Raw genomic sequence first — 24,743 nt, forward strand, 5'->3', positions numbered from 1 at the left:
ACGCCCCCAAATGTGAAATTTGTCAAACTTCACAATATTTTTGAAAAGCATCTGTAATTATTTGTATTACTCTTTTTTTTAAATATTATTATTTCCATTTATTGTTATTATTATTATTATTAGTAGTAGTAGTAGTATTGCGATTTATTGCTATTATTATTGTTATTTCACTCATTAATTTATGCAAGTTGTGGTGTATCGTGGATCTATGCTGTTAGGTAAAATGCTTTTTTATTGTAATGCCACCATCGTTACACATGAGAACATTAAGTACACACATTTCTTCAGCCCATCATTGAACAGCTTGCTTGGATTCTGTTTTAAGGTACTTTTTTGTAGCCATAAACAATCTTCCATCTCTCTGGTTCTCTCTAATTTTCCCTCTCATTCTCCGTAAACACATGCTTTCCCGCCCATAACCGTCCATCAACCCCTGCGGAACACACTCAGCACCGCATTAAATCAGAAATGCACCTGTTCGCTTGTTTACAAATGGAAAAGAACTGATTTCATCGGATTGTGGTCTGTACTGTCCTGATGGCCCAGCTTTTTAAATTACTTTCTTTCCCGCTACCGAAGACATCTCTCAGCCTCTGTAGCAACCGTTAGAGTCGGATTGACTAGTCACATGCAGTGGATGTTCATGTAGTACAAAGTTTGGCCTAGAGTAAGCCATCCATTATACATTTGTTATGATGTATTAAGAGTGGATTACGCTATGCGTTTCCCTGAAGGAGATATCGGAGGGCTGCGTCACGTCATCCACATCCACTGAACTACGGCGGTAGGTTCACAAAACGTCATACGGATTATTCATGTAGGGGTCTAACCAATCGATCTGGTTAACCCCTTAGGGTTAAAGCTGGCTCCCTTCAAAGAGTGCACTGAAAGGCTGGATGCACAAAGCCTAATAAAATTTGACACTTGTGCCTGAGGTGCTAACGTGATTGATAACAGCCCCGCGAATCGCTCATCGATTGGCGTGGCAGCCTTTAGGCCGTGTGCGCAGCCATGTAATGGTTATGCCCATGTGACCAGTATGGCTGTGCAATATGACATATTTTTAAAATTGACTACTTGTGGGTTGTCTGCAGTGTTGGAGATTGTGTTGTAGTACTGTAGCTTGATAAAACGCTATATCTGTTAAATATAATAGTAGCTTGCGGATTAGCGCCGGATGTACCGCAACATAAATGCAAGCATAGGCACTCCCTCTCACTCGCAATATTGTTTCTATTTTCCTCTCTCTTCCCTGCAAAAGCTTCCCAGCATGCTCTTTTCGGCCTCCCACATAGCACACACAAACGCTCATGTTTTAGCAAGGGCGCAGCAACAAAGGCAGAGCGAACCTTTGTTTATTAGGCTTGCCAATGAAAGCCTGTGAAAAGCCCGTTGGGATATGTAGTTGAATTAACGTTCAGGCAGCGTGAGGTGTGACTACAGATGCACGCCACATCTGAGCCAGCTCCAAAACAAAGATATGCTGCAGCGTTTTCCACGGGTACCCATATCACGTGCTAACTGGCTGTGGATCCTGTTTGTTTGAGTGTATGGTAATGATGCTTTTATGTCTACCAGGGCGTGATTTATATGTGCGTGTACCATACACGAGAAAGAATATCAGAGTCTGAATGCTATAGTGAAATGTATGGCATATCCCACATACAAAATACAATTTTGTTGTGTTTAGTACCGTCTGTAATGGAGCTCGCTAACCGATGCAACTCTAGAATCTAGTCCTCACTGGTCTTCAAAATATTTCTATTGAATAAAAAAATATTTCTTAATGTTATATAATCTTAATGTTTACTTGGGAGAACAACATTTGACAAAATATGATGTCTGTGGTTTTACTTATTGGAAAAAATAGGCACGATATTAGCTACCAGCCAAGCCAGTTGTGACCCTGCTTGTGAAATCCAGGCTATAAACTAATATAGTAGTGATAGCAATAAAAATTATAAAAAATTGTATTAGTGTAAATGATAGATTATGTGATTTATATTGAGATACAGTACTCAAAATACTAAATTTACATTTTTAATATATAAAAGTTGTATCATTAAAAAACAGGTTGGCCATTAAAACATTGATTTCGATCTTAGAGATGGCTTTACTCAGCCAATATTAAAGATATCAACCCTGTGAAAAAGCTGCAATTTTACAGAATGTTACTGTTTTATTTGACAGAATATTATCACATAATATATCACTTTTTTAATGCATACAAAGGTAAATTACAGAAATATACTGAGTTTTGGTGTAGAATAATAAGAAACCCATGTAATTTTACTTGACAAAAGCGTTCTTTTACAGTAATATTCCGGCAGCTGGGGCGCTTTTACCATTTTTTGTGAACAGTGAAAATTATGTTGACAGAATGTTCTTTTAACGTTTTTGTGAGTGTACATGCGATGCATCATGGGATTGAAAGAGTGACCCGACCCAAATGATGACCTCTATGAATTCGGACACCACTAAAATTGATGTCTCCTCAAAAAGTGCACCATATCAGGGTATGGGGGTTATTTCGGACACAGCCCTGGACTCAGCTTAACGTTGCGTTAACATCTTAGCCTGCTGGTCTAGCAAATATATATATATATATATATATATATACTGTATATATATATTATACATAATATAATATATGTATAGCAAATATAAATATATATTTCCTACAAATTTTTTATAAAACTTTGCTAAACTGAAACAAGACATTGTGACAATGTTAATATGTTTTACAACACAGTTGAAAATGGCTACCTCTAAGGGGTATGGGAGAACAGAATCTTGAACAACATCAGCATTGCAGCATTGTCGTAAAGTTGCATTAGAGTAGACAGCCTGCATTAGTAATACCTCAGCTATTTTCTCTCTCCTCTTTTTTATCAATGCTTCCTGCTTCAGAGCAACAAAGACGCATGCCGCCGTACGCATGACTACTGCAGCGCGAGGAATCTTGCCAGTTTATTCCCAATTGAGAATAACGACATTGCGCGGCACCCATTCAGGCTGATTTTATTAATGCAGATTCAAAAGCACAGAGTATTAAATTGAGCCAGTGCTCCATTGTGTTGCAATCGCATTGTGCGGCTGCCAGATAAAAACCATCCCAACTAACCGGCGCCAAGTCCTTTTCAATCGAATCCCATCATTTGGAGAAACACAATGAATTGCAACCTTTATTTAGTCTGGTTTTGATAGCACTGCAGAGTTATGGGAAATAATGTTAATTAAAATGTACAGTAAGTAAATGGAATTATGTGGCAATGAAATGGCATTAAAGGGTAAATCAAAATTGAATTTTAAAGAGCCCGTTGGTTAGCATCCTGTATAAAATACCTGTTTTTAATGAACTGGGTGAAGATGCTGTTAACTTCTGATGCATTTATAAATGGATTTTACAGTAATAGAGAATTAAAATGCAATTTATGTAATAGAGCAAGTTGTAAATATTTATTTCATTCAGTTTACCTTAATGTAGTAAAGATGTGATTTAGTACGTACACTTACACGTATTATGAGGACATTCCTCCTGGGAGCACCTGAGGTGAAGTATCTTACTCAAACGCGACACGGATGCTAATAGTTTGTATGTTGTGGGACCTACACAACTTTCACACTAGCCCAGTTCATGTCTTCTGCATCTAACTGAACTCCATCCTCTCTGTTCCAGCTTCGACCTGGTGAGTAACGGGGGCGTGGCCGTAGCCCTGAGGTTTGAGCGTGCGCCGTTTATCACTCAAGAGCACACCTTGTGGTTGCCGTGGGGTCGGTTCTTCGTCATGGACACTATCGTGATGCGACATGAGGTGAATGACATTCCCAGTTGTGACCTGAGCAGCTTCACCCGGCCCATGCCTATTGTCCTGCCCGCCCCGCTAACGGCGTTCGCCGGGACCTGCAACGAGAGGGGTTCCGTGGTGCCGGAAATTCAGGTACTGAATTAGACTTAAATTAGGATTTGTTGTTTATTTTTTATGTATAATTAGAGATGCACCAATAATCAATTTCTCCACCTCTTATATCGAGTGATGTCTGCCGATACCGATTCTGAAGACTAAACGAATGTTTCTTAACTGTTAACCATTTATATCAGCCAATAGCTGCTATTATCGACCGATACAGATAATTGGCCGATATATCAGTGCATGTCTAAATCTTTAAAAAAAACATCACACGTTTTGTGCATGACATTTTATTTTGTTTTCACATTTTTCAAAATTCTATTGTTTTGAAGGTTCCAGAATTGTTTGTGTTCATCAAGTTAAAAGGCTGTTGTCTAATCCTTGATTCATCTGACGATAAAAGACAGTTGAAAATTGCAGGACTGCCTCAAACAGATGAAACATGTCGGCCTCTGTAATTTGTCACGATTGATTCCAGGCTGGTGCTGGTTTGTAATGATGTTCTGAGAGACCGAGAGGGCAGATATTGGAAAGTGTACATCAAGAGGGAACCGCAGAGCCTGTGTCCCGTGTGGCAGCCGTGCGATTTTATCTCCTGTGTGTAATTGGGCAGAGATACACAGTCCAATTTACTATGCCAGCCGTTTTCTGAAGAACGATAATTACATTTAGACGTAAAGCCGTGTGGAAGATTTTCTAGTCTGAATGCTGGAGAAGCTTCGCTGACGGTGCCGGAAAACATATTGGCTGTGCGAAAGGTGTGCGTGTGAATGTGTGTGCATATATTTATACTATTCAGGTTGCCAGTGGGATCCTAAAAACTATACATTTGCTGTTCAGAATTCAAGTATACAGTATAATTAAAAGTCTTAAATATCACTTGGTCTTAAATTTGGGGACAGAACGGTTGCTTCTATTCTATTGCTATCCAACAGGGCCAAAAAAACTGTTCCATTGGCAGTCAGTACACATCTTGTTGTCCATCCATTTTTTCGTTAATTTAGTTCGTTTTGTTAAATGTATTTTGTCTTTTTAAGCTTAGAAATTTGGTCCTATTGTTTAGAAAATACGTTCAAGTCATCTCATTTGAAGGCAGTAGTTGATTCATTATATCGCGTGTTGTTTTCTGTTCGTGCATGTCTGCCTGTTGTCTTTGTATGCGTCCTTGGTGGTTTCTCTGTGCGCCTGTGTGTGTGTGTGTGTGTGTGTGTGTGTGTGTGTGTGTGTGTGTGTGTGTGTGTGTGTGTGCGTGTGTGTGTGTGTGGGTGGGTTAGGGGTAGGGAATATGATATACAGTTTGTACAGTATAAAAACCATTGCGTCTATGGAATGTCCCCATAAAACATGGAAACCCAACATGGGTGTGCGTGTGTGTGTGTGTGTGTGTGTGTGTGTGTGTGCGTGCGTGTGGGTGTGCGTGTGTGTGTGTGTGTGTGTGTGTGTGTGTGTGTGTGCAGGACCTCTACTTGTACCTGTGTGCCACCCTCCTAATTATTTTGTCTTTGGTTAACAAGATTAATGACTCAGCCTTACATGGATTGTGCTGTCTGGGCTATTATTATCGGCACAAATCTGTCCCATCCCAGATCTCAGAGCAAGTTATTTGCACACACTGACACACACACGGGCACGCAAAGTTTACAAACACGAACATTAGTGGAGGCTTTCTTATCAGCATATTGACGCAGTATTGATGACAGTGTTTACTGGTCAGGTCTGTGCTTGACTGTGATGGTGGGCTGATACTGAGAGTTAATGAGAGCTCTGGCAAGTGTAGTGAGAAACCTTTGAGCCAACTTTCTGTGAGGAGAGACAAACGTGTTGGTGATGATGCTCACGTAAGCTGTCCTTATATATGCCGTAACACTGAAGAAAATGTTCGCTTTTTTGGTAAGAAAGTTGAATAATGGAATAAATCACAAAAAAATGACATTTATGATAAAAAAACAGTATTTATTCATGAATGTAATGGTCAGATTTATATTTCTGAAGACCATTAAGACTTTTGCCTTGTTATATTTTCATGTGATATTATGTATAATAACCCCTATCCTCCAACATTACTATATTGCAAACAAAGTATTTATTTTGACAGTATTATTAAAATTGTAAAATATATATACATCATGGTACTTTCTGTGGTAGTATAACTTTAATAAAAATCAATTTTGTGTATATTATTTGGTAATACTTTACCATAGGGTTGTAATCTTTGTTAATGTTACTTAATATCAACACAACCGTTCATGTTAGTTCATTGTGCATTAACTAATGTGAACAGATATAACTTAATCTTAAAATGTTTTGCAAAAGCAGAAATTAACATGAACTTTAATAAACGTGTTAGAAGCATTATTCACTGCTAGTTCATGGTAGCTAATGCATTAACTAATGTCAATAAATACAACCTTATTGTAGTTTTACCAATGACTTTTTATTGACTTTTATTTTATTTGTATATTATTTATTTATTTATTTATTTATCCTCAGCATTGCTAATATCACAGAAATTAGAATAAATGTCACAAAAAGTCAAAGCAAAAAATAAATCATATGAATATGTTGAATTTTTAAAAATGATATACTGTATGTCTATAGAAAAAATATTTTAAAATATTTGATAGCTATTTGATAGAGATTTGTTACCGTTTGCTCTTACGATCTCCGTTTTGCTGTCACTAAAAACTTCAATCTGTCCACAGACCCTCCAAGAAGAGGTGCGGATCCCAGGTACAGACATCCGTCTGGGGTACCTGAGCAGCCGGTCGGCGGGGTATAAATCCCTTCTGCGAATCACCATGACTCACTCCGCCATACCGTTCAGCCTGATGAAGGTGCATCTCATGGTTGCCGTTGAGGGAAGGCTCTTCCGAAAGTGGTTCTCTGCAGCACCCAACCTCTCCTACGACTTCGTCTGGGACAAAGCAGACGTGTACAGCCAGAAAGTATACGGCCTGTCTGAAGCTTTTGGTAAGGGGGCTTCTTTATCACAAACTTATCATCGTTAAGTGCTTTGAAGTTGAAACTTGTTTTGCTTCCGCTAGTGTCCGTGGGTTTCGAATACGAGTCCTGCCCTGATCTTATCCTCTGGGAGAAGCGGACGGCCGTCCTGCAGGGATACGAGACCACAGCGTCCAACCTGGGCGGCTGGAGTCTGGACAAACATCACGCGCTGAACATCCAGAGCGGTAAGCTGGTACACATGAAAGATAAAAGATGCTCACAATGACAGGCAAACACATAAACGCAACAATCTCACTCAATTACTTGCTAACTATTCGATCGGTCCATTTTGCTCTGGAGAGCTTCATTAATTTCACCGCTCGCCTCGAAGGCTGAACTTTATACAGCTTGACATTTGGATTGGGAGCGGATGTTATCTGTTTGACGGGCCCTTATTGGGGTGAGGCTGGTCAATTTTTTATTGCTGTTGAATTGGCCCTAAATGCAGGGAGTGCATAAACGGCTACGTTCGGTTTCTGTCAGAGTTCGTTCTCGTCTGCATAGCGCCGCACTCATGTCAGTAAATGAAGCATACTCGCAGCAGGAGTATTAGTCGTCCAGGTGGCAGTTGAATCTGTCACTAAAAGTCATCGCTGTCGACGTGGAGACTTCCCGTACAATTTGTTCTAAATCCTCTGTGTTTGTCCGTCTCTCTCCTAAGTGGCCGCCGCTTTGATGCGATTTAGTGAAGCAATTGTGTGGTGGTCCTACTGAAAGTGACAGAATTATGGTCAGGATTCAAAGCGACACAAGATTGTCACAGAGGGGTGTGAAAAATACAGCCGTGGAAAAAATTAAGAGACCACTCCAAGTTTTTATTTCAAATCAGCATTTCTAGATGTACTGTATTGTGGTCATTCTAGACCAGTGTATGTTGAATTTCAACAAAATCAAACCTCCGGAGTCACATAAAGTCATCCAACAGAAATGTGAACGACTGGCAGCATGACAAGACGCATGATATTGTGACAAAAATCCAGGTTATCAAATGAAACATAAGTTTTGAACTTTTCCTAAATACATGTACAAATATTTGTATTGCTTAAAAGTGGATATGAACTTGTTTTCTTTACAGTATTTGAGGTCTGAAATTTTTTTTCTGTTATTTTGACCAGTTTCTCCAGTTTTCATTTTCTGCAAATAAATGCAAATAGAAACAATATTTTTATTTGAAATTTGGTAAAAAAAAAATTGTTAGTAGTTCACAGAATGAAACAAATTAAAACAAAACTATTGTTTTACTTAAACACATACCTATAAATAGTACTTTTTAAAATCAGTCTCTGAATTTTCTTTCTGCAGCTGTATGCATAGACCACTTCGCCAGATGTAAACACTGGTTCATTTTTTATTACTATTATTATTAAATTATTATTTTTTCTTACATATATAATTAAATCTTAAAGATATTGTTTTTTGGTTGGATATTTGGTTATACAGTAAATGTTCTGTTGGATGCATTTTGTTCAAACAGTTGTGAGATAGGAAGTTCTTCTGGACCAGCGTTGGATAACGTTTAGAGTAAATTATGAGACTGTTTTCATTTTTGGGTCACCTATTCCTTCAAGCACGTAAGTAGTTTTTAACAAAACACATTTAAACGGCACACACCCTGGAATGTCAGTTTCGTACACTTGACTTCAAGCTTCCATTTTAGGTCTTTTTTATTTATTTATTTACTTATTTACTGCACCAGCTCCTGGTGAAAAGGTCTGTAGGAATGCTTCAGACGAAATTAGCAGCCATTGTAAACAGGATCTCCAGTGAAGCACCTGCCTTTCCAGCCAATCAGCAGAGAGAATGTTATTTAGCATCTCTCAAAACACTGCATGGTTAAACAGATGCTCAGAGAAAGAACGGTTTGGAATGAAAATGACAAAAAAATTAGTTTCACAGACTCTTCCACTCGCTGGCACTTTCAAATGGAATTTGCGGAGAGCTGTTCAGCGAGGTGGAGAGCTGTAGGTTCATTGAAGCGTGCAACGGAGATTCAGATTGACTGTGTTAGTGATAATAAGAGGAAGACGTTGTTCCTGCTGTTGCTGTGGACCTTCACTTAGCTGGTTCCTGTACGGGAGCAACTCTCTGTGGGAGAGAAAAATACTTAGTGATAAATGTGAATTCGGCTGAGTTTAGCACATCTCTGCTCCGCTGGTTATTTAATGAAATCCTTTCTCGATCGTCCTTTCGCTCTGCGACGGTAAAATGCGCTATACAAATGAATTTAATGTCATCAAATTTGAGCTGATTTGAATTGGCTTTGAAATCTCCTTAATCTCCTCAAATGCGAAACGCTGATTGATTTGCTGCAAAGCCTGTTGAGAATGAGCAGAACGGAATTTGGTTTAATTACAGTAAATAAAGTGATGTGAAAATGACTTTTTTTTAAGACTCCTGTATTTGACAAGTAGTGTTGTGCTGCCGACGTGAATACATTGAGTCTAAATCATAGATAATTTAACCTCAAATGACTGAATTAAAACATTTTTGGCAGCATCTAAAAAGTGCTTTTTATTCTGTATGCAAGAGATGCACAAATGCAAAGTTGATTTCAAAACAGTGTGTTGCCAAGACGTTGTTTAAACGTTTAAAACATAAAGCCCCGGTTTCACAGGAAAGGCTTAAGACTAATCCCAGACTAAAATGAATTTTGAGCTGTCTTAACTGAAAATAATTTGCCCTGACATATCTTAAAATATGTCATAGCCATTGTTTTGTTTCAATATGCACACCAGTAATGTTTTTTTCTGTGGCATTTTAATGAACGTGACTTAAATAGCCTTGTCTATGAAACTGGGCTAAAATTGCATTTTTCTCGTGTAGGTTGAAATCAAATGACTTCAAGTTTATTACCAGCAACATTATACTCAACAGTTCAAAAAAAAATAAAAAAAAATTCTCAACTCAATATCTGATTTTTATTTATTTTTACCCACAAAAGTTACAGATTTGTTTAAGTTTCTAAAAGGAAGCATAGGCCCTTAAATGTTAAATGCCAGGTTTGCAGCTGACTAGATTTTGATCAGAAAATGTAGTACTTTGAATCTAAAACAAAAAATCTAGTTAACGGAACATCCTAATTATTTCTCGCTGTGTCTCACAGGTATCCTTCACAAAGGCAACGGCGAGAACGTCTTCATCTCCCAGCAGCCCCCAGTCATCGGAAGCATCATGGGTAACGGGAGGAGGCGCAGCATCTCCTGTCCGAGCTGTAACGGGCTCGCTGACGGAAATAAGCTGCTCGCACCTGTAGCTTTAGCCTGTGGATCTGATGGCAGTCTTTACGTGGGGGATTTTAACTACGTCCGTCGGATCTTCACCACAGGAAATGTCACAAGTGTCTTAGAGCTCAGGTTTGACATTCTTGATACACGAACATATGCATAGCCACATAATAAAAAGTTTCTTCGGACAGCTTTTTTAGTTAGATAAGCTGCTCAAAGACCATCTGAGTGCAGTACTTGATATTACTGGCCTTTTATATTTAAATGAGATTGCTGTTGCCAAGCGCCAAGAAGTATAGGATGAACCCAAACATTGTCTCGGCATATCTTTCTACGATTTCATCCATTTTCCTTTCTAACCCAGTAAGCACACACATTCATGTACATCAACAAGACATTATCACTTGGAAAAAATCACCTTCTAATTTTTGTGTTAAAACAATAAATATATTTAAAGGGATAGTTCACCCCAAAATTTTAATTCTTTCATCATTTAATCCCCTTTATTTCATTCCAAACCTGTATGACTTATTTTTTACTGCAAAACACAAAAGAAGATCATTTGAAGAACGTTGATAATCAAACAACATTGGCCCCCATTGACTTCCATTGTATGGACACAATATACTGTATATCTTATATCTTCTTACAGATTAGGAATGGCACAGGAGTGAATAAATGATGGCAGAATTTTTAGGTGAACTATCCATTTAATTGAGCAGATTCATTAAATACATCTATTAAATGTCATTCTTACGTACATCAGGCTAAGACAATATTTTAGAGATGTATTGCAGAATAACACCTTGCCGGGAAAACAACAACAACAAACAGTGGTTCTCAAATCATTTCTAATTTTGTCGATGTTGTTGACAAATCACACGTTAAAATCAATAATAATAATAACAATGGTAGTAATAATAATAATTATTTTTATTTTTGTATTTATCTACCTAATTTGCACCAATACATTTTGTTTTATCACCACCCACATCAGCAAACTCTCGTGTTTTTCAATCTGTCTGTAGTAGCTCTACAACTTTTTCTTTCATACATTAATGCATGTACTAAGTACTAACTCTGCAAGCTAACCCTCTTGTTTCCTACTTTCTTTTTCCTTCCCATGCTGCTTTCGCTTAATACAGAAATAAAGATTTCAGGCATAGGTAAGAGATCTTCTTAAGAGTCACGCAGTTTTTGCACACCTATAAGATGAATGCATATCAATGGACCGCAATATTCCTTGGAGGAGTCTTTGTGATGTTAAGTTGTTTTTGTAGCTGCCTGTGAAACGTGAGGAACACGGGTGTTTATCATAAAAAAGCCACCGCCTAGTGCATAAAAACACTCTCTCCGGATAGCCATTAAAATCGGCAGCGCTACGACTGGGCTTTGAAATAGTGCTGTAGATGAACGGAGACTGGTTTGATGCATGGGTAACCCCTGAAAGTGGGCTACCACAAGCAAAAGAAAAATGCTTAAAGAATTGTGTACGTGGAGGAGAGCCACAGTCAGGGCACATAATTTGAAATGTCAGACAGGAAGATGGAAAAGCAGTTACGAGCTAAGCATAAGCCCGGTTTCAGCGTTTTAAATATTTCTCACCCTCAGGGGACACGGTTTTCTAAAAGAATATAATTACTCACCCCTCCCCGTCGAAAATACCCGCGCTGCATTACCCACAATCCAGCGTGATATTCGCCCGATGACAAATTACACATTCAAAGCGCCGTCGGATCTAAATACACAGTTCGTTAACATGTTTGATTTGACAAATGGCAGCGTGGCGTCGAGGAGAAAAGAGCCAGTCATCAAACTTCGATCCAAGCTTTCAAATATAACACACATCCTCCCTGTGGTGCCGGGAACCCTTAATATGGGTTGTGTGGTGGAACCAGCTGTGGGTTTTGACAGGCAGCGGTGTGACAGCTAACCGTGTGATGCTCAGGTATGACTGACAGGATGTGAGCGGATTCTTGGATGGAGGTTAGGTAAACCCGGGACACCTGCCGGCTTCGAAAATGGCCCATCGTTCATAATGAGCTCTCATAGGATCCCTGCGTCCTCAGGTCGAGAGTTTCCCGTGGTTGATTCCATCAGGGTACGGGTGGCGTGACACTTCGTGTCACAATTACATGTGGAAAGCTGCAGTAAATGGCTTGTATAGGGCTCCTTGTGGCAGATTGGCAATGCCTGAAGATGATACTTACACAATAGCGTCAACACTACATGGCAGCTGTGAAAATGTACCTAAAGTGATTGAAAGTTACCAACAGCAAGAGAAAGAAATCGTAATTTTCATGACATATTTTATAAACGTAACCTTTAAACTTTGGATGCACACGCTGTGACGTATGCCAAAGACTGTAGATATTAACAAGACGTCGCACACTGCTATTATTACAAATGGGATTTAGCAAAGGAAGTCCCGCCTTCTGTAAAAAGAGCCAATCATTGAAGAATATTGATTCTGTGGGGGAGGGGCTCACTGTGCAAAGTGATGTGCAGTACTTGTCAACCTTTGTGCATGCACTGGAACAAAAATGTTTCCGTAGAATTTAAGCGTAAAAACAATTTACAGAAGAGAGTCGGAAAACAATGAAAAGGCGGAGCTGGTGTGAAGCTGTGTGGAATGATGGGAGTTGTTGTCTTTACCTCTACTGCAAAACAATAACAATTAAACGGGACTCACAAATCTTGTTTGTGGATGACAAAATGAAACAAAGTTCATAACCGTTATGTTATAACATACAGTATGACAACAGCAGGGCCGTCCCAGCTTCTGTTGGTGCCCTAGGCAAGATTTTAGATTGCACCCCTCCAATAAAAGATAAATGTTTTTTTTTACATTTTGTCACCCTCTCCACAATTGTTGTAGGAAGGGAATATGTAAATAGATTTAACAAAAATTTTGTATGACTGAAATAGCTGCCCATAGCCATCGCAAACATGGCTGCTAAGGGCTGTGATTTCCTTCTTTTTGGAACTTTCCATATGCATCCATAGACTAATATAATCCCATACAGAGAGGTCTATTTATAGTGTTTGAATTATATTTAGCAATATTTTACGGTGACTTGTCTTGTGTATCATACCCAAATGCACTGTCAGAAATGTATTTAGCATCTAAGTGTCCTCAGGGCCACTCCATGATTATCAGTATATCCGTAGTATCTGCTTTGTCCTGTTGGTCCTAACCAGGTTTCTGTTGTTCTTTTTATTATAAAAGATCAGCTCTGGGGTATACAAGCTAGCTCACCAGACAGAACACGTGGCGGTAATTCATTTTAGAAATATAGGTGTATAAAGCCAGCTGCCGAAAGCCCCAAGTCATATTTGCAACCATAAAAGAACAGTCATCGCTTCTTGCGCGAAAACAAATCCGAGGTGTTTGTTTACTGCATGTGTGTGTGAGAGCAGAAAGAGAGCAAAGCTAGACCATGATCTCTGTGCTATACCCACTGACCTCCTTCCACAAGAGTCGCTCACCTCCATCGTCACGGCAACATGCTGAAAAATCCAATTATCCTCCCCGGACCAGCTGTAGTCTGTGAATATAGATGGAGCCTGTGAAGGTCAGGGTGTTCTCCTCATCGCAGAAAGCACAACACAACGTACCTCCAATAAAACATTGTACCATAACACCCGCACCGCTGGGATTAAAAAAACATGCACCTGTCAGACTCCCTCGCAGATTCTCGTAAACAGCCATCGAGATTTTTCCTGACGAGCCGTTTTGCCTTCTTTCCAAACCGAGGACATCAGTCACCAGGCTTAGCGGCCACATAGTGAAGTGTGGGCCCTGGGGTCAACCAGAGCGGCCTGATCTTCTAGAAGGTCAGGTGTCGCTCTGAATAATGGATAGAAGCTGACAGCGCCACAGACCTGGCGCTATTGCTTTGCACGCGCTCGCGTCAGGGCACAGGGATTTGGCACTGACAGCCTTGGAGTTTCAGGGAAGACGCCCAGGGTTAGTATAATGGGTTTTGAATGCCGGTCCAAAGATAGGTTGGGTGTTAATAATGATGGAATTTGGCAGAAGTCTGTCCTAGCGTCTGTTGCAGCTAGTCATCTTTAGAGTGCTAATACAGCCTGTTGAGTGACACTTTTGACAAACAGTGCTTTTCGTATAACTATTGCATTCTCTTGCTGTGACCTTTCTCTCTTTCCTAGCTTTTAAATACTGTACCACACTGCAAAAAAATTTTTTTTTTTAATTTTTAATTTTAATTCAATTATTTGTCAAGTATGGTGACCCATACCCGAAATGTGACTCTGCATTTAACCCATCCAGAGAGTAGTGAACACACGCACAAGCAAGTGGTGAACACACGTATACCCGGAGCAGTGGGCAGCTATCACTGCAGCGCCCGGGCAGCAAGTAGGGGTAAGGTAAGGTGCCTTGCTCAAGGGCACCTCAGTCGTACCCGCCGGCCCTGGGGATCGAACCAGCAACCTTCTGGTCATGAGTCCGACTCTCTAACCATTAGACCACGACTGCCCGAGCATTTTCTTGATGAGCAAACTGACCTAAGAAAACAAGTCTTGTTTTTAGTCAAAAAATATGAAATTTCAGTGAATTTGTGCTTAAAACAAGCAAAAAATCTGCCAATGGGGTAAGAAAAAGAATCTTGAATCGAGTGACTAAGAAAAAGGTAAACCTTAATTCAAGATTATTTTTGTTACCCCATTGGCAGATTTTTGTGCTTGTTTTAAGCACAAATTCACTGAAATTTCATATTTTTTGACTAAAAACAAGACTTATTTTCTTAGGTAATTTTGCGCATCAAGAAAATGCATCTTGATTCAAGAATTTGTAGACATTTTTACTGGAAAACAAGAAAAAAGACTAAGTAAGAAAGTCATTTTTTGTAGTGCAAAAAAAAGCCGGGTGGCAATGATGGTGTTTGGCAGAAGTGTGTCGTAGCATTTGTTGTAGCTATAGTTGTTGTTAGCGTACGGCTGCAGTTCTTTTCGTTTTGCACGAAAAATGCTTTTTTGGTTCTCGTCTAGTGACCTTTCGCACTTTGTTAGGCTTTAAATGCTGGTCCCAAGACAAGTTGGGCGTTATTAATGATAGTTTTTGACAGGATTTGCTGGGGCTAGTTGTCTTCGGAGTAATAACATAGTCCTGTAGAGAGTGGTACTTTTAACAAAAATTGCTTTCCTTTTCATGTTTTGGCTCTCTCGCTGCGACCGTTTTCACTTTGTTTGAAAAAGATCAACTACAGGAAGGCACTGTTCCAGAATGGCGAGTGCTGATTGTTACTTGCTAACATTTAACCTGAGCTCTACAATTTTCAACACAATTCTGCTACATTTTTCTCGCATTATATCAGACAAAACTGTATGTCTTCCAGTGTACCTCAGCTGTTCAAAACCTTCAGTTACACTCTTAGGTAAGCGAACATAGGCAGTGGTGTAAAGTATTGGATTAAATGTACTTAGTTACTGTACTTAAGTATCTTTTTGGCTACTTTGTAGTTGTACTGAGTATTAAAGATATTAGCAACTTTTACTCTCTACTTGACTACATTTTTGAACAAGTATATGTACTCTTTACTCCACTACATTTGTAATGACTAATGCAATTACACATTACATTTCACCTGGTACCCATCATTCTTTTGCGGCAGTTTATTTTTGATACAGAAGAATTAATATAGCCATTTACAAGGCATTGAAGGTACTATATCTTGTGGGTTTTGCTCTTACTTACTAAAACTTGTCAACATGGCTTCTTTATGTGAATAAAGAGTGCATTATCAATTAGGGTTAGGATAGGGTTATCAATGTCAATCGCTGGCGGTTTATGTGAAATGAGGACATGACAGCAGCTGATGATGAGGCCAAAACCAGCATGCCCAGTTTAAAAAGGCTTTGACTTTTTAATTGGACTTAACATTATTTTATTTATCCGTTATATTGAAGAAACCTTTTGAAAGAGTTTGGTTTATTATGATCACTTGAGCTTAAATGAGACTTGAGTGTTATGGTGTCTACCATGATTTGTTGCAATTTTGAGGTGTTCAGTCTTATTTTGATTTAAGAAAATAAATGTGATTGCTCTCCTCATGAATCAACTGTTTCTTGTTTTTCACTGACATGTCTCTTAAGTGTTCAAGGACTAGTGCTGCTTTGAGCCTACATTCAGTACGAGTAAAATACTCAAGTACTGTTAAATTCAGATACTCTAAGACTTTTACTGAAGTCATTTTTGAATTGGTGACTTGTAACTTGTAATGGAGTAGTTTTCGCTGCAAGGTATCTGTACTTTTACTTAAGTATGGTTTTCAGGTACTCTTTACACCACTGAACATAGGACTAACGTTTGCTTTTGCTGCGAATCAGGCGCATTTCACCACAAGTGGTCTTTGGCCGCCATTACAACAGTCAGAAAAGTTAAAATTGCAGCCTGGCCATCTATCCTTTCTTCGTTTTCTCTGAATTTGATTAGCTATAGAAAGGAAACTCAGTTTGACGCCTTTACATTTAAGTTTTGCCCACCTTTGAGACTACAGTCTGATTGGAGCCATTTTGTCAGGCTTTCAAATTCCCAAGCCTCCCGTGTGCTTGCGTGGGATAATTTTGACGGTCCAGTTTTGTCGTGTAATGGCCAGCTTTTTTGGCCTGTGGGCGATTTTTGCTTTGAGAATACATTGTGTTTAGAGAACGGCTTTGGACCGCATTAAGCTCCTTTTTGAACGCATGCTGGCAGCACATCAGGCGCTGAGAGGACACCACGAAACACATGAGCTACATGCATTTCTATATTTGGACAGAGTTAGATGTACATGTTGAAAGATTGATGGCAAGGACATCCTGGACAAGCTACTGTATGACAGTGGGTTTATCGGGTGTTTAGTACAGTATGGGAGTACAGTATGACACTTCATGTGTTAGCTTAATGATTGTTGAATTAAAAATGTGTTCTTAAACCGTTTTAATACATTTGAGGTCATTCTGTATTGTGAATAAAACCATGGATGACACTCATTAGCCGTGTCTGCGTGTGTGATACAACACAGCGTCTCATACCGTATTACTTAATTAAAGTTACCGCATTTCGTTACAATACATTTTGTAGTATTCAAGGACACTGCTCGATAGTTCAACCATTGATGACTCTTATTTCTCTGCCCTTTTCAGCAACAGTCCTGCACACAAATATTACCTGACTACCAATACTGTTTCGGGGGCACTTTACCTGTCAGACACCAGCAGCAGGAAGGTCTTTAAGGTGAAGTCTCTGAACACGGTGAAGGATGTCGCAAAAAACCTAGAGCTGGTGGCGGGCACAGGAGATCAGTGTTTGCCCTACGACGAGACGCGGTGTGGCGATGGAGGGAAAGCCGTGGAGGCCACTCTTACCAACCCTAGAGGTAAATCTCCAGGCGTTTGGCATTTTACATGTTTTTCTAAACAGAAAAAAAAGTTGTCATTAATGTTTTTGCATTGGTCTTTCCTATTAAGATTTGGGTGATATTTTTCAACTAAAAGTTAACTCTGTGATTTCAGCTGTTACACTATTTTGCTATTTTCAACTGTGCACCTTCATTCTAAAACCCCACCTTCAAAAGACATGTTAGCAAATATAATCTTAGCAATGCCAATCATGCCAAATGATTGACAGGCAAAGAGGATTCCTGAGTTTTCTGTTTCACAAAAGAGCACAGGCCAGCTCTTGTAACTTTTTTACAATCTAAAGCTTTAAATAAGTTTAAGTTTGGTTTCTTCAATAAATTTGATTCAGTGATATCTGTTAATAATAAATGATAAATAGAAAATAATTAATAAATGTATAAATCTCATGCAGAATTCCTGCAAAACGGTAATTTTTATGTGATATATTTATTTGTATATACTTTGTCTTATTGTTAAAATTATTTTACGTAAAAACTATTTTTACTAATCTTTTTTGATTTGTATTATTTTTATTTTATATATTGCTATAGGTTGCCTGAGCCTCACAGCAAGCATTTCGCTATTTATTTTGTTGCTGAAATTTTATAAAAGATATTCCATGAAAACAATAGCTTCCGGCACATTGACCCTAAAATACTCTAAACCATTTCATGCAAGAAATGTTGATTCTGTTTACCTAGATAGATTTTAGTAATGCAAGCCTGATGTATCTAAATTCAGAGTCAGCTCCAAAACCACAGAAAATCATTCTTTCTGTTTGCAACATGAAATTGATATCAGACCACCGCTGTGTGATGTGGTTTTCATTCACTTGTCAGTTTTGTTGATTGTAGTGTAGAGAGACCCCAGCCAATCTGTGGTGAGAGCAGCTATACACTCAATACTTTTCTATTTTTCACATAGGAATACTATAACAGCACTACCTGATCCGAGGTTTCAGACATGCGTGTTTCCATTTTTTTTGCGACATAAACCAGTCATTTCCAATGCAGTTTAGGATGTAAATGAAAGATCACGCATGCAGAGTCATATGCTTCCCTTTTGTTGTTTGTGACGGCGTTAAAATGATTCACAAGCTCTTAAATAGCTTAAGAGCAGCAGTGCATGCGTCTCTCTCTTTCCCAGGACGCACCCATGCCTGTTATTCCTCGAACATAAATAATACATTTGTCACATGGATATTTTATTAGTCGTCGGGCTCCCCATTGAGCGTGTTAATGTTTTTTGTCCCCAACTGGATCTTTCCAGCTGTAATTATGGACTTTCAGTTAATGTTATTTGCACCATAATCTCTTTATACATGGGTGAATTTTAATGTCCAGGTGGCATTTCACTAATTGTATTTTTATAGGAGACATTTAAAACTATTTTTATACGTCTTTAACACAGTTTTGTTATTTATGTAGGAATTCGGTTTTTCTCCAAATTATCTTTCGCCATTTTGTTTTATTTTTCTTTATAGATTTTTCACAGGGGTAGCTTTAGCATGGTTGTTAATAGTAAAACATAGTTAAATATTTACTCTTGTGTTTAAATACTTTATGATTTAAATATGATATATTTTTAACGGCATTACAGTAATCAATTCAATGCAAAAAGCCTCTTTTTTGTGTCTTTTTAATTCTAATGTAAAATACGATCCGTACATATTCTTGATAAGTTTTGTGAGATTCAACCATCAGTTATTTCGTATAACTCCACACAGTGATTCATTCCCCTCCACCCGTGTCTCTCATCCAGGCATCACCGTGGACAAATATGGCGTGATCTTCTTTGTAGACGGCACCATGATCCGTCGCGTCGATCAGAACGGTATCATATCCACCCTGCTAGGCTTCAACGACTTGACTTCTGCACGACCCCTGAGTTGTGACTCCGTGATGGACATCTCCCAGGTGTGTAGCCGTCTTCTAATCTGTGTGTGCTTGTTTTGCCCATCAGCCTGTTTGTGAGCTCTGTTCGTGCCGGGGTTTGGGATGTCATGGCGTTCCACTGCTGTGCCAGTAGTCATAAAGCTTTGGGGAGGGAGGGCTGCAGCTGAAATCTCGGTGTGGTGGGAGAAGGCGGGTCAGGGGACTTCATGTCGCTTTAGGTCTCAGTAACCTTGTTGTACAGCTGTGGTCTTCTGATATCAGCTGATCGGAGCTGACCTTCAACCTCAGTGACAGATCTGCTCCCTCCATCTAAAATACACGCTTGCACGCTGTGGTGACCCTGGTCGCTGCTAACCTACCCAAATGTTACCAGTCACCCCAGGCAAGGGCACTGCGTTGACTAAAGCATCTCGAAGGCGTCGGTTACGGATGTGACTAAGCCCTAGAGGTCCAGACCTGGAGCAATTTTAGGCTACTTTGATTTAAACTAACTTTATTTTGCTTATTCTCCTAGTGCCAAGACGATTTGGAGTGCCTGCGGTTATTGCAACAAATGAAATGTCTTTCTAGCTCTCTTTTTATTAGACGTATTTGCTACATTTGTACAGCCTTGGAAAAAATTGAGACCATTTCAAAGTTAGTTTCAGTTTTTCTGAATTGACCATTTATAGGTATGCGTTTATGTAAAATGATCATTTTTGTTTCATTCTGTGAACTATTAACAATATTTCAACCAAATTTCAAATAAAAGTATTTTCTGTTTGCATTTATTTGCAGAAAATGAAAACTGGAGAAATAACAGAAAATATTTTTTTCAGACCTCAAATACTGCAAAGAAAACAAGTTCAAATTCACTTTTAAGCAATACAACAGTAATATTTGTACATGTATTTAGGAAAAGTTTTCATGTGTTTTGTCATGCTGTCAGTCTTTCACATTGCTGTTGAATCACTTTGTCACTTCCCATATTTGATTTTGTTGAAATTCAACAAACACTGCTAGAATCGCCACAATACATCTAGAAATGCTGAATAAATGAACATAATGGTCTCCTAATTTTTTCCGAGGCTATATATCTCAACCTAATTGTTTGTTGTGGCATATTTTTTGCAACTGTATATAATTACTAGATATAGAAATTAGCTCAGTGCCCTCTCCAATCCAACACCTGGAAATCCAGCTCCTGTGTTATTGAATTGTATACGTCTCCCTTCCTTCCTGGGTTTGCTTACATGTAGCCGTCTGACTCGTGGTTTGCTCAATAATGCCTGTGCTGGTTTTATTTTCGCTCAGAGAATGCAGAGCACTGGGAAGTCGACCTCCAGCTGTACCACAGAGAAAACCTCTACACACACACACACACACACACACACAGAAAGGCCCACTGCAGTGCCCGGCCTCAATGATGACAAATCACACTGGCTTCTGTCAAAGACACTCCGACGGTAAAAAGCATCTATTAAAAATGCATGGGCAGCACGCTCACTGCATCAAACGCTCCGCCGCATTCCTTAAGTTTGCTGCTGAACACTTTTGAGGATTCGACTGAAGCCAGCTTTTCTTTCTCTTAACTGCCTCTGACTGCCATTCTTACATAAAATTTAAAACATTTTTGATACTATCATAATTCATGCGATAATCTTCAGGTCCGGTGTCTCTGATCTCATAAGATCCCCCTGGAGATTTAAATATTCGACAACTGTCTTCCATGACTTTCACTCAAAATTGTGGTGCACTGTGTGCTATCCTGAATTCATTTGCCTTTCAGGAAGCGCAGACACCCTGCACAAGCGCTCCGAGTTTTAATGTTTGGCAAGGATGTTTCTTCATCTTCATCACTGTTACGTCAGTTTCAAGGATGAATATTCTCACTAGACTCTGCTAAAGGCAGAAATATGATGAGCGAACATGCATTTTTGTTTGAATGGGAATATTTTGCTAGCGTGGCCATTTCAATGCATTTACAAAAACAGTTCATTTAAAAGTAAAAAACTATAACAATTACCATGTTATAGTTAACAGCTACCAGTTACATGCAGACCACCGAGCAGTGATGCGTTCAGACATTTGGACAAAGCGTTATATATCAGAACAAAATGCAGGGGTTGCGAAAAGCGCTTTGAAAAGCTGAAACAATGCTCTGCAAGAGACCCTGAATAGAACAGCGAAATGTCTAAATGTCTAAAGCTGTCAGTCTAGCCAATTGTTAAGTTAACCTATAGAAAAAAACAATCTATTGACAGAAATGCAATATAATACACATAACTATGTCTTCAGAGGTGTATAAAGACCTTACATAATGAAGCGTGTTAATATGTTAATATTACTTTAGAATGAGCTATTTCTATCTACATACACCGCGGGTCCCCTTACATGGAATTCACCATGTTGAAGCATCAAACAAGCGAAAATGCAATGACATCTTAGTCCTGTGTCAGCCACCGTCGTGCTTCGAAAGGGAGGGGTGGAGTGAGCCGTTGGTTGCAATTCGCAACCTCACCGCTAGATGGCACTAAATTTCATACACTGGACCTATAAAAACTTGGAGAGTCATCGGCAGAAAAGTCTAGTCCCAAAAAGCATCTTCAAGCAAAGCAATTATTTTGTATTCGATGATGTAATCAAACTGATATGAAAATCAATCGTGAGGAGATGTTTGTTATTTAGGATTCAAGTTCAAGATGCTTTCAAACAAGGTCAAGTTTGTATGGTCTCATGTATTTGAGCATACGTTGAAGAATTTAACAGCAGCCGTTCTAGCGTCGGATTCATGAGGGTGGCAGTCATTTATTCTCTCTATCTGTTAGCGTGTGAAAGTGTGAGGGGATAGAGAGAAACTGAGCTGATACATCCTGTCAATCACTCGCACGGGTGTGAATTCCCCCACACGCAGAGGCGTTAAATACGTAACTTGCGCTGTTGGAATAAAATGGATTCAATAAAATGATTTTACCCCTGATAGCGTGTGTAACAGAGACACCTGTTTGTTTTCATTTGCTCATCGTGTTGCAAAAAGTACAAGTCGATAAACGTGTTGTTCTATAATAATCTTTGCCCTAACCCTAAACCTACCATAAAGTCATGGAAGAGCTGTTGCTTAGTAACAGTTTTCAAAGATTTTAAAGGGATAGTTCACCCAAAAATAAAAGTTCTGTCATCATTCATTCACCCACCCTTATGTCGTTCAAAACCCCTTTTTTATTTTCAGTGGAACACAAGAGATATTTTGAGAAATGTCTTCGAGGATTTGGGTCCATAAAGGGAGTCAATGGTGGTCAGTGTTGTTCGGTTACCAACATTCTTCAAAATATCTTCTTTGTGTTCTGCACAAAAGAAAGTCATACAGGTAAATTATGAAATGTTCATTTTTTTATGTGAACTATCCCTTCGCATAAAATAATTTAACCTTGCCGCACTGCCACTACTGCAGCACATCAGCGCCATGATATGTCTTATTACATAAATCTCCCGGCCTTGATAAGAGATACAACGAGGTTGATATCATGTCACGTTCGCCTGTTGTCAGTTTCTGCCCGGGGGAGATATCGCTGACCAATATCGAACACAACGTGACAATTCAGTAGGCCAGCGAGTCTTCATTCTTTAAATCTTACTTTGACCTAATCGTATCTTAAAATCGATGCTCGGTGCTACTTAAGCCATGGCAGTGACTGTGGCCAATAGATTACTGCAGACCAGCGTCCAAGTGGCAGTTTTGATATAGATCAGCTCAGGGCGTGCGGATCATTTCCAGGAATGAGAGGAGGATGCTGTATTGAGTGCTATGTTTTATGGTGAGGACTTATCGGCCAGTCCAGAATCTTTCAGGACGGAGAAATCCTTTCGCTTTTTAATAGAGGATCCTCCATGTTTGCAATGGTTATCCATTTCCAGTTACCCAGGGACATATCAAGTCAAAAGATAACGTTTAATACTGACGTGTGCTTGCCTTCAGCTCAATTGTTAGCGCTAGCGACTCTCCCAGGAACATAAATATACTATGAATGAATTGTCTGTGTCTGCCAAATATATAAATAACCTTTGTAAAGCTGCAGTTCCATTACAAATACTGCAATTCACGTACCCCAAAATTACGCACAATTCCCCCTGAAAGTACAAATGCACACCAAATGTTTCCCAGATATTTTGAGCACGGAGGAAGGAGAATTTCTAAGGATATATTAAGTATTAAAGTGAACCGGAAGTTGCGATCGTTTTTACTTCCGTATTTTGACGCATTTCCAAGTGAAATGGAATTTGTAATGAGAAAAAATAGTGGGCGTGGCTTTCGTCTTTCTCTGCTATTTGATTGAATGTAGGGGAGCAGTTAACGGATGCTCCGCCCAAGCCATCTAACACACGTCATTTAAGATGGGTAGTCATTAAAGGATGGAAGTTTTCAGATTTTAACTGAAGATTATGAGGGCACATGAATTTTAAAAAGATAATGACCCACATTGATAAACTATTTACAATAAATGCTGCAATATTTCATGAAAAAATAGGCATTGTCATTTTTTATTTCACTGGGACTTTAATACTAAACAAATATTAGTTGTATATAGTCCCAGTCAACAACTCCAAATGAGTTTCCGACTTTTATATCATTTTTTAATATAAGACTCAGCTTGGTAGCTTTTTTGTCTATTCATTCGGTGCATTTAAAACATTTTTTAATCAGCCGAGCTTGTTCCCTTGCCAAGAACACTATTGAAAAAGACACTATGTATGTGTCCCCATTAGAGAGAGATTACGTTCCCCCAGTGACGAGAGGGCTTGTGCAAAGCCGCCAGATTCAATCACTCCTGTGTGTTAAAAGCCAGCTGCAATATTTTCAGAACAATCAGTAATAATGTATGGCTGGGCAGAAGGCAGCGCTCCTGTTTGATAAGTGTTCCATGTTTTTTCCACAAAGGTCCTGTTCCTCTGCAGTCAGTCTTTGAATAACCCAAATCTAGAGAAAGACATCCATGTTGACAGATACTGTGTAACGCATTTAAGGAGGCTCGTGCTAAGCAAGTCCACATGATCTTTTCCTCCTCGTTGCGTTAATTTAAATTGATCGCTTGACTCACATTTTGACTCAAAGAATTGCAAACTTTTTAACTTTTATCAAACTGTTTATACAGCAGTAGATGTATTTGCACATGCTCATGTTATTAATGATGTCAGGTTTGATTTATTAGATTTGTTATTTAATACATAAAACATTTGAGTTTAATTAAAATAACTGGATGAATAAATAAAAATCTGTGACTTTACCCAAGTACAAAACAAGCCATAAAATAAATGAAATGAAATACAAT

At 38.9% G+C, this 24,743-nt stretch overlaps 1 protein-coding gene across 13 annotated transcripts in view; it reads left to right on the forward strand.

The window, feature by feature from the left end:
• Positions 1-24,743, forward strand: part of tenm4 (teneurin transmembrane protein 4) — a 216,552-nt gene that overhangs the window by 149,842 nt on the left and 41,967 nt on the right. For 10 of the 13 annotated variants that reach the window (XM_057350986.1, XM_057350982.1, XM_057350987.1 and 7 more), the window contains 7 exons: positions 3,680-3,941; positions 6,614-6,881; positions 6,956-7,099; positions 10,018-10,267; positions 11,284-11,304; positions 17,288-17,520; positions 19,304-19,458. In XM_057350986.1, coding sequence (XP_057206969.1) covers positions 3,680-3,941; positions 6,614-6,881; positions 6,956-7,099; positions 10,018-10,267; positions 11,284-11,304; positions 17,288-17,520; positions 19,304-19,458 — 1,333 coding nt within the window. The remainder of the gene's footprint in view (positions 1-3,679; positions 3,942-6,613; positions 6,882-6,955; positions 7,100-10,017; positions 10,268-11,283; positions 11,305-17,287; positions 17,521-19,303; positions 19,459-24,743) is intronic. The other 3 variants (XM_057350985.1, XM_057350988.1, XM_057350994.1) reach the window with 1 other exon arrangement.

This window comes from Triplophysa rosa, linkage group LG14, assembly GCF_024868665.1.
Source record: "Triplophysa rosa linkage group LG14, Trosa_1v2, whole genome shotgun sequence".
Lineage (NCBI taxonomy): Eukaryota > Metazoa > Chordata > Actinopteri > Cypriniformes > Nemacheilidae > Triplophysa > Triplophysa rosa.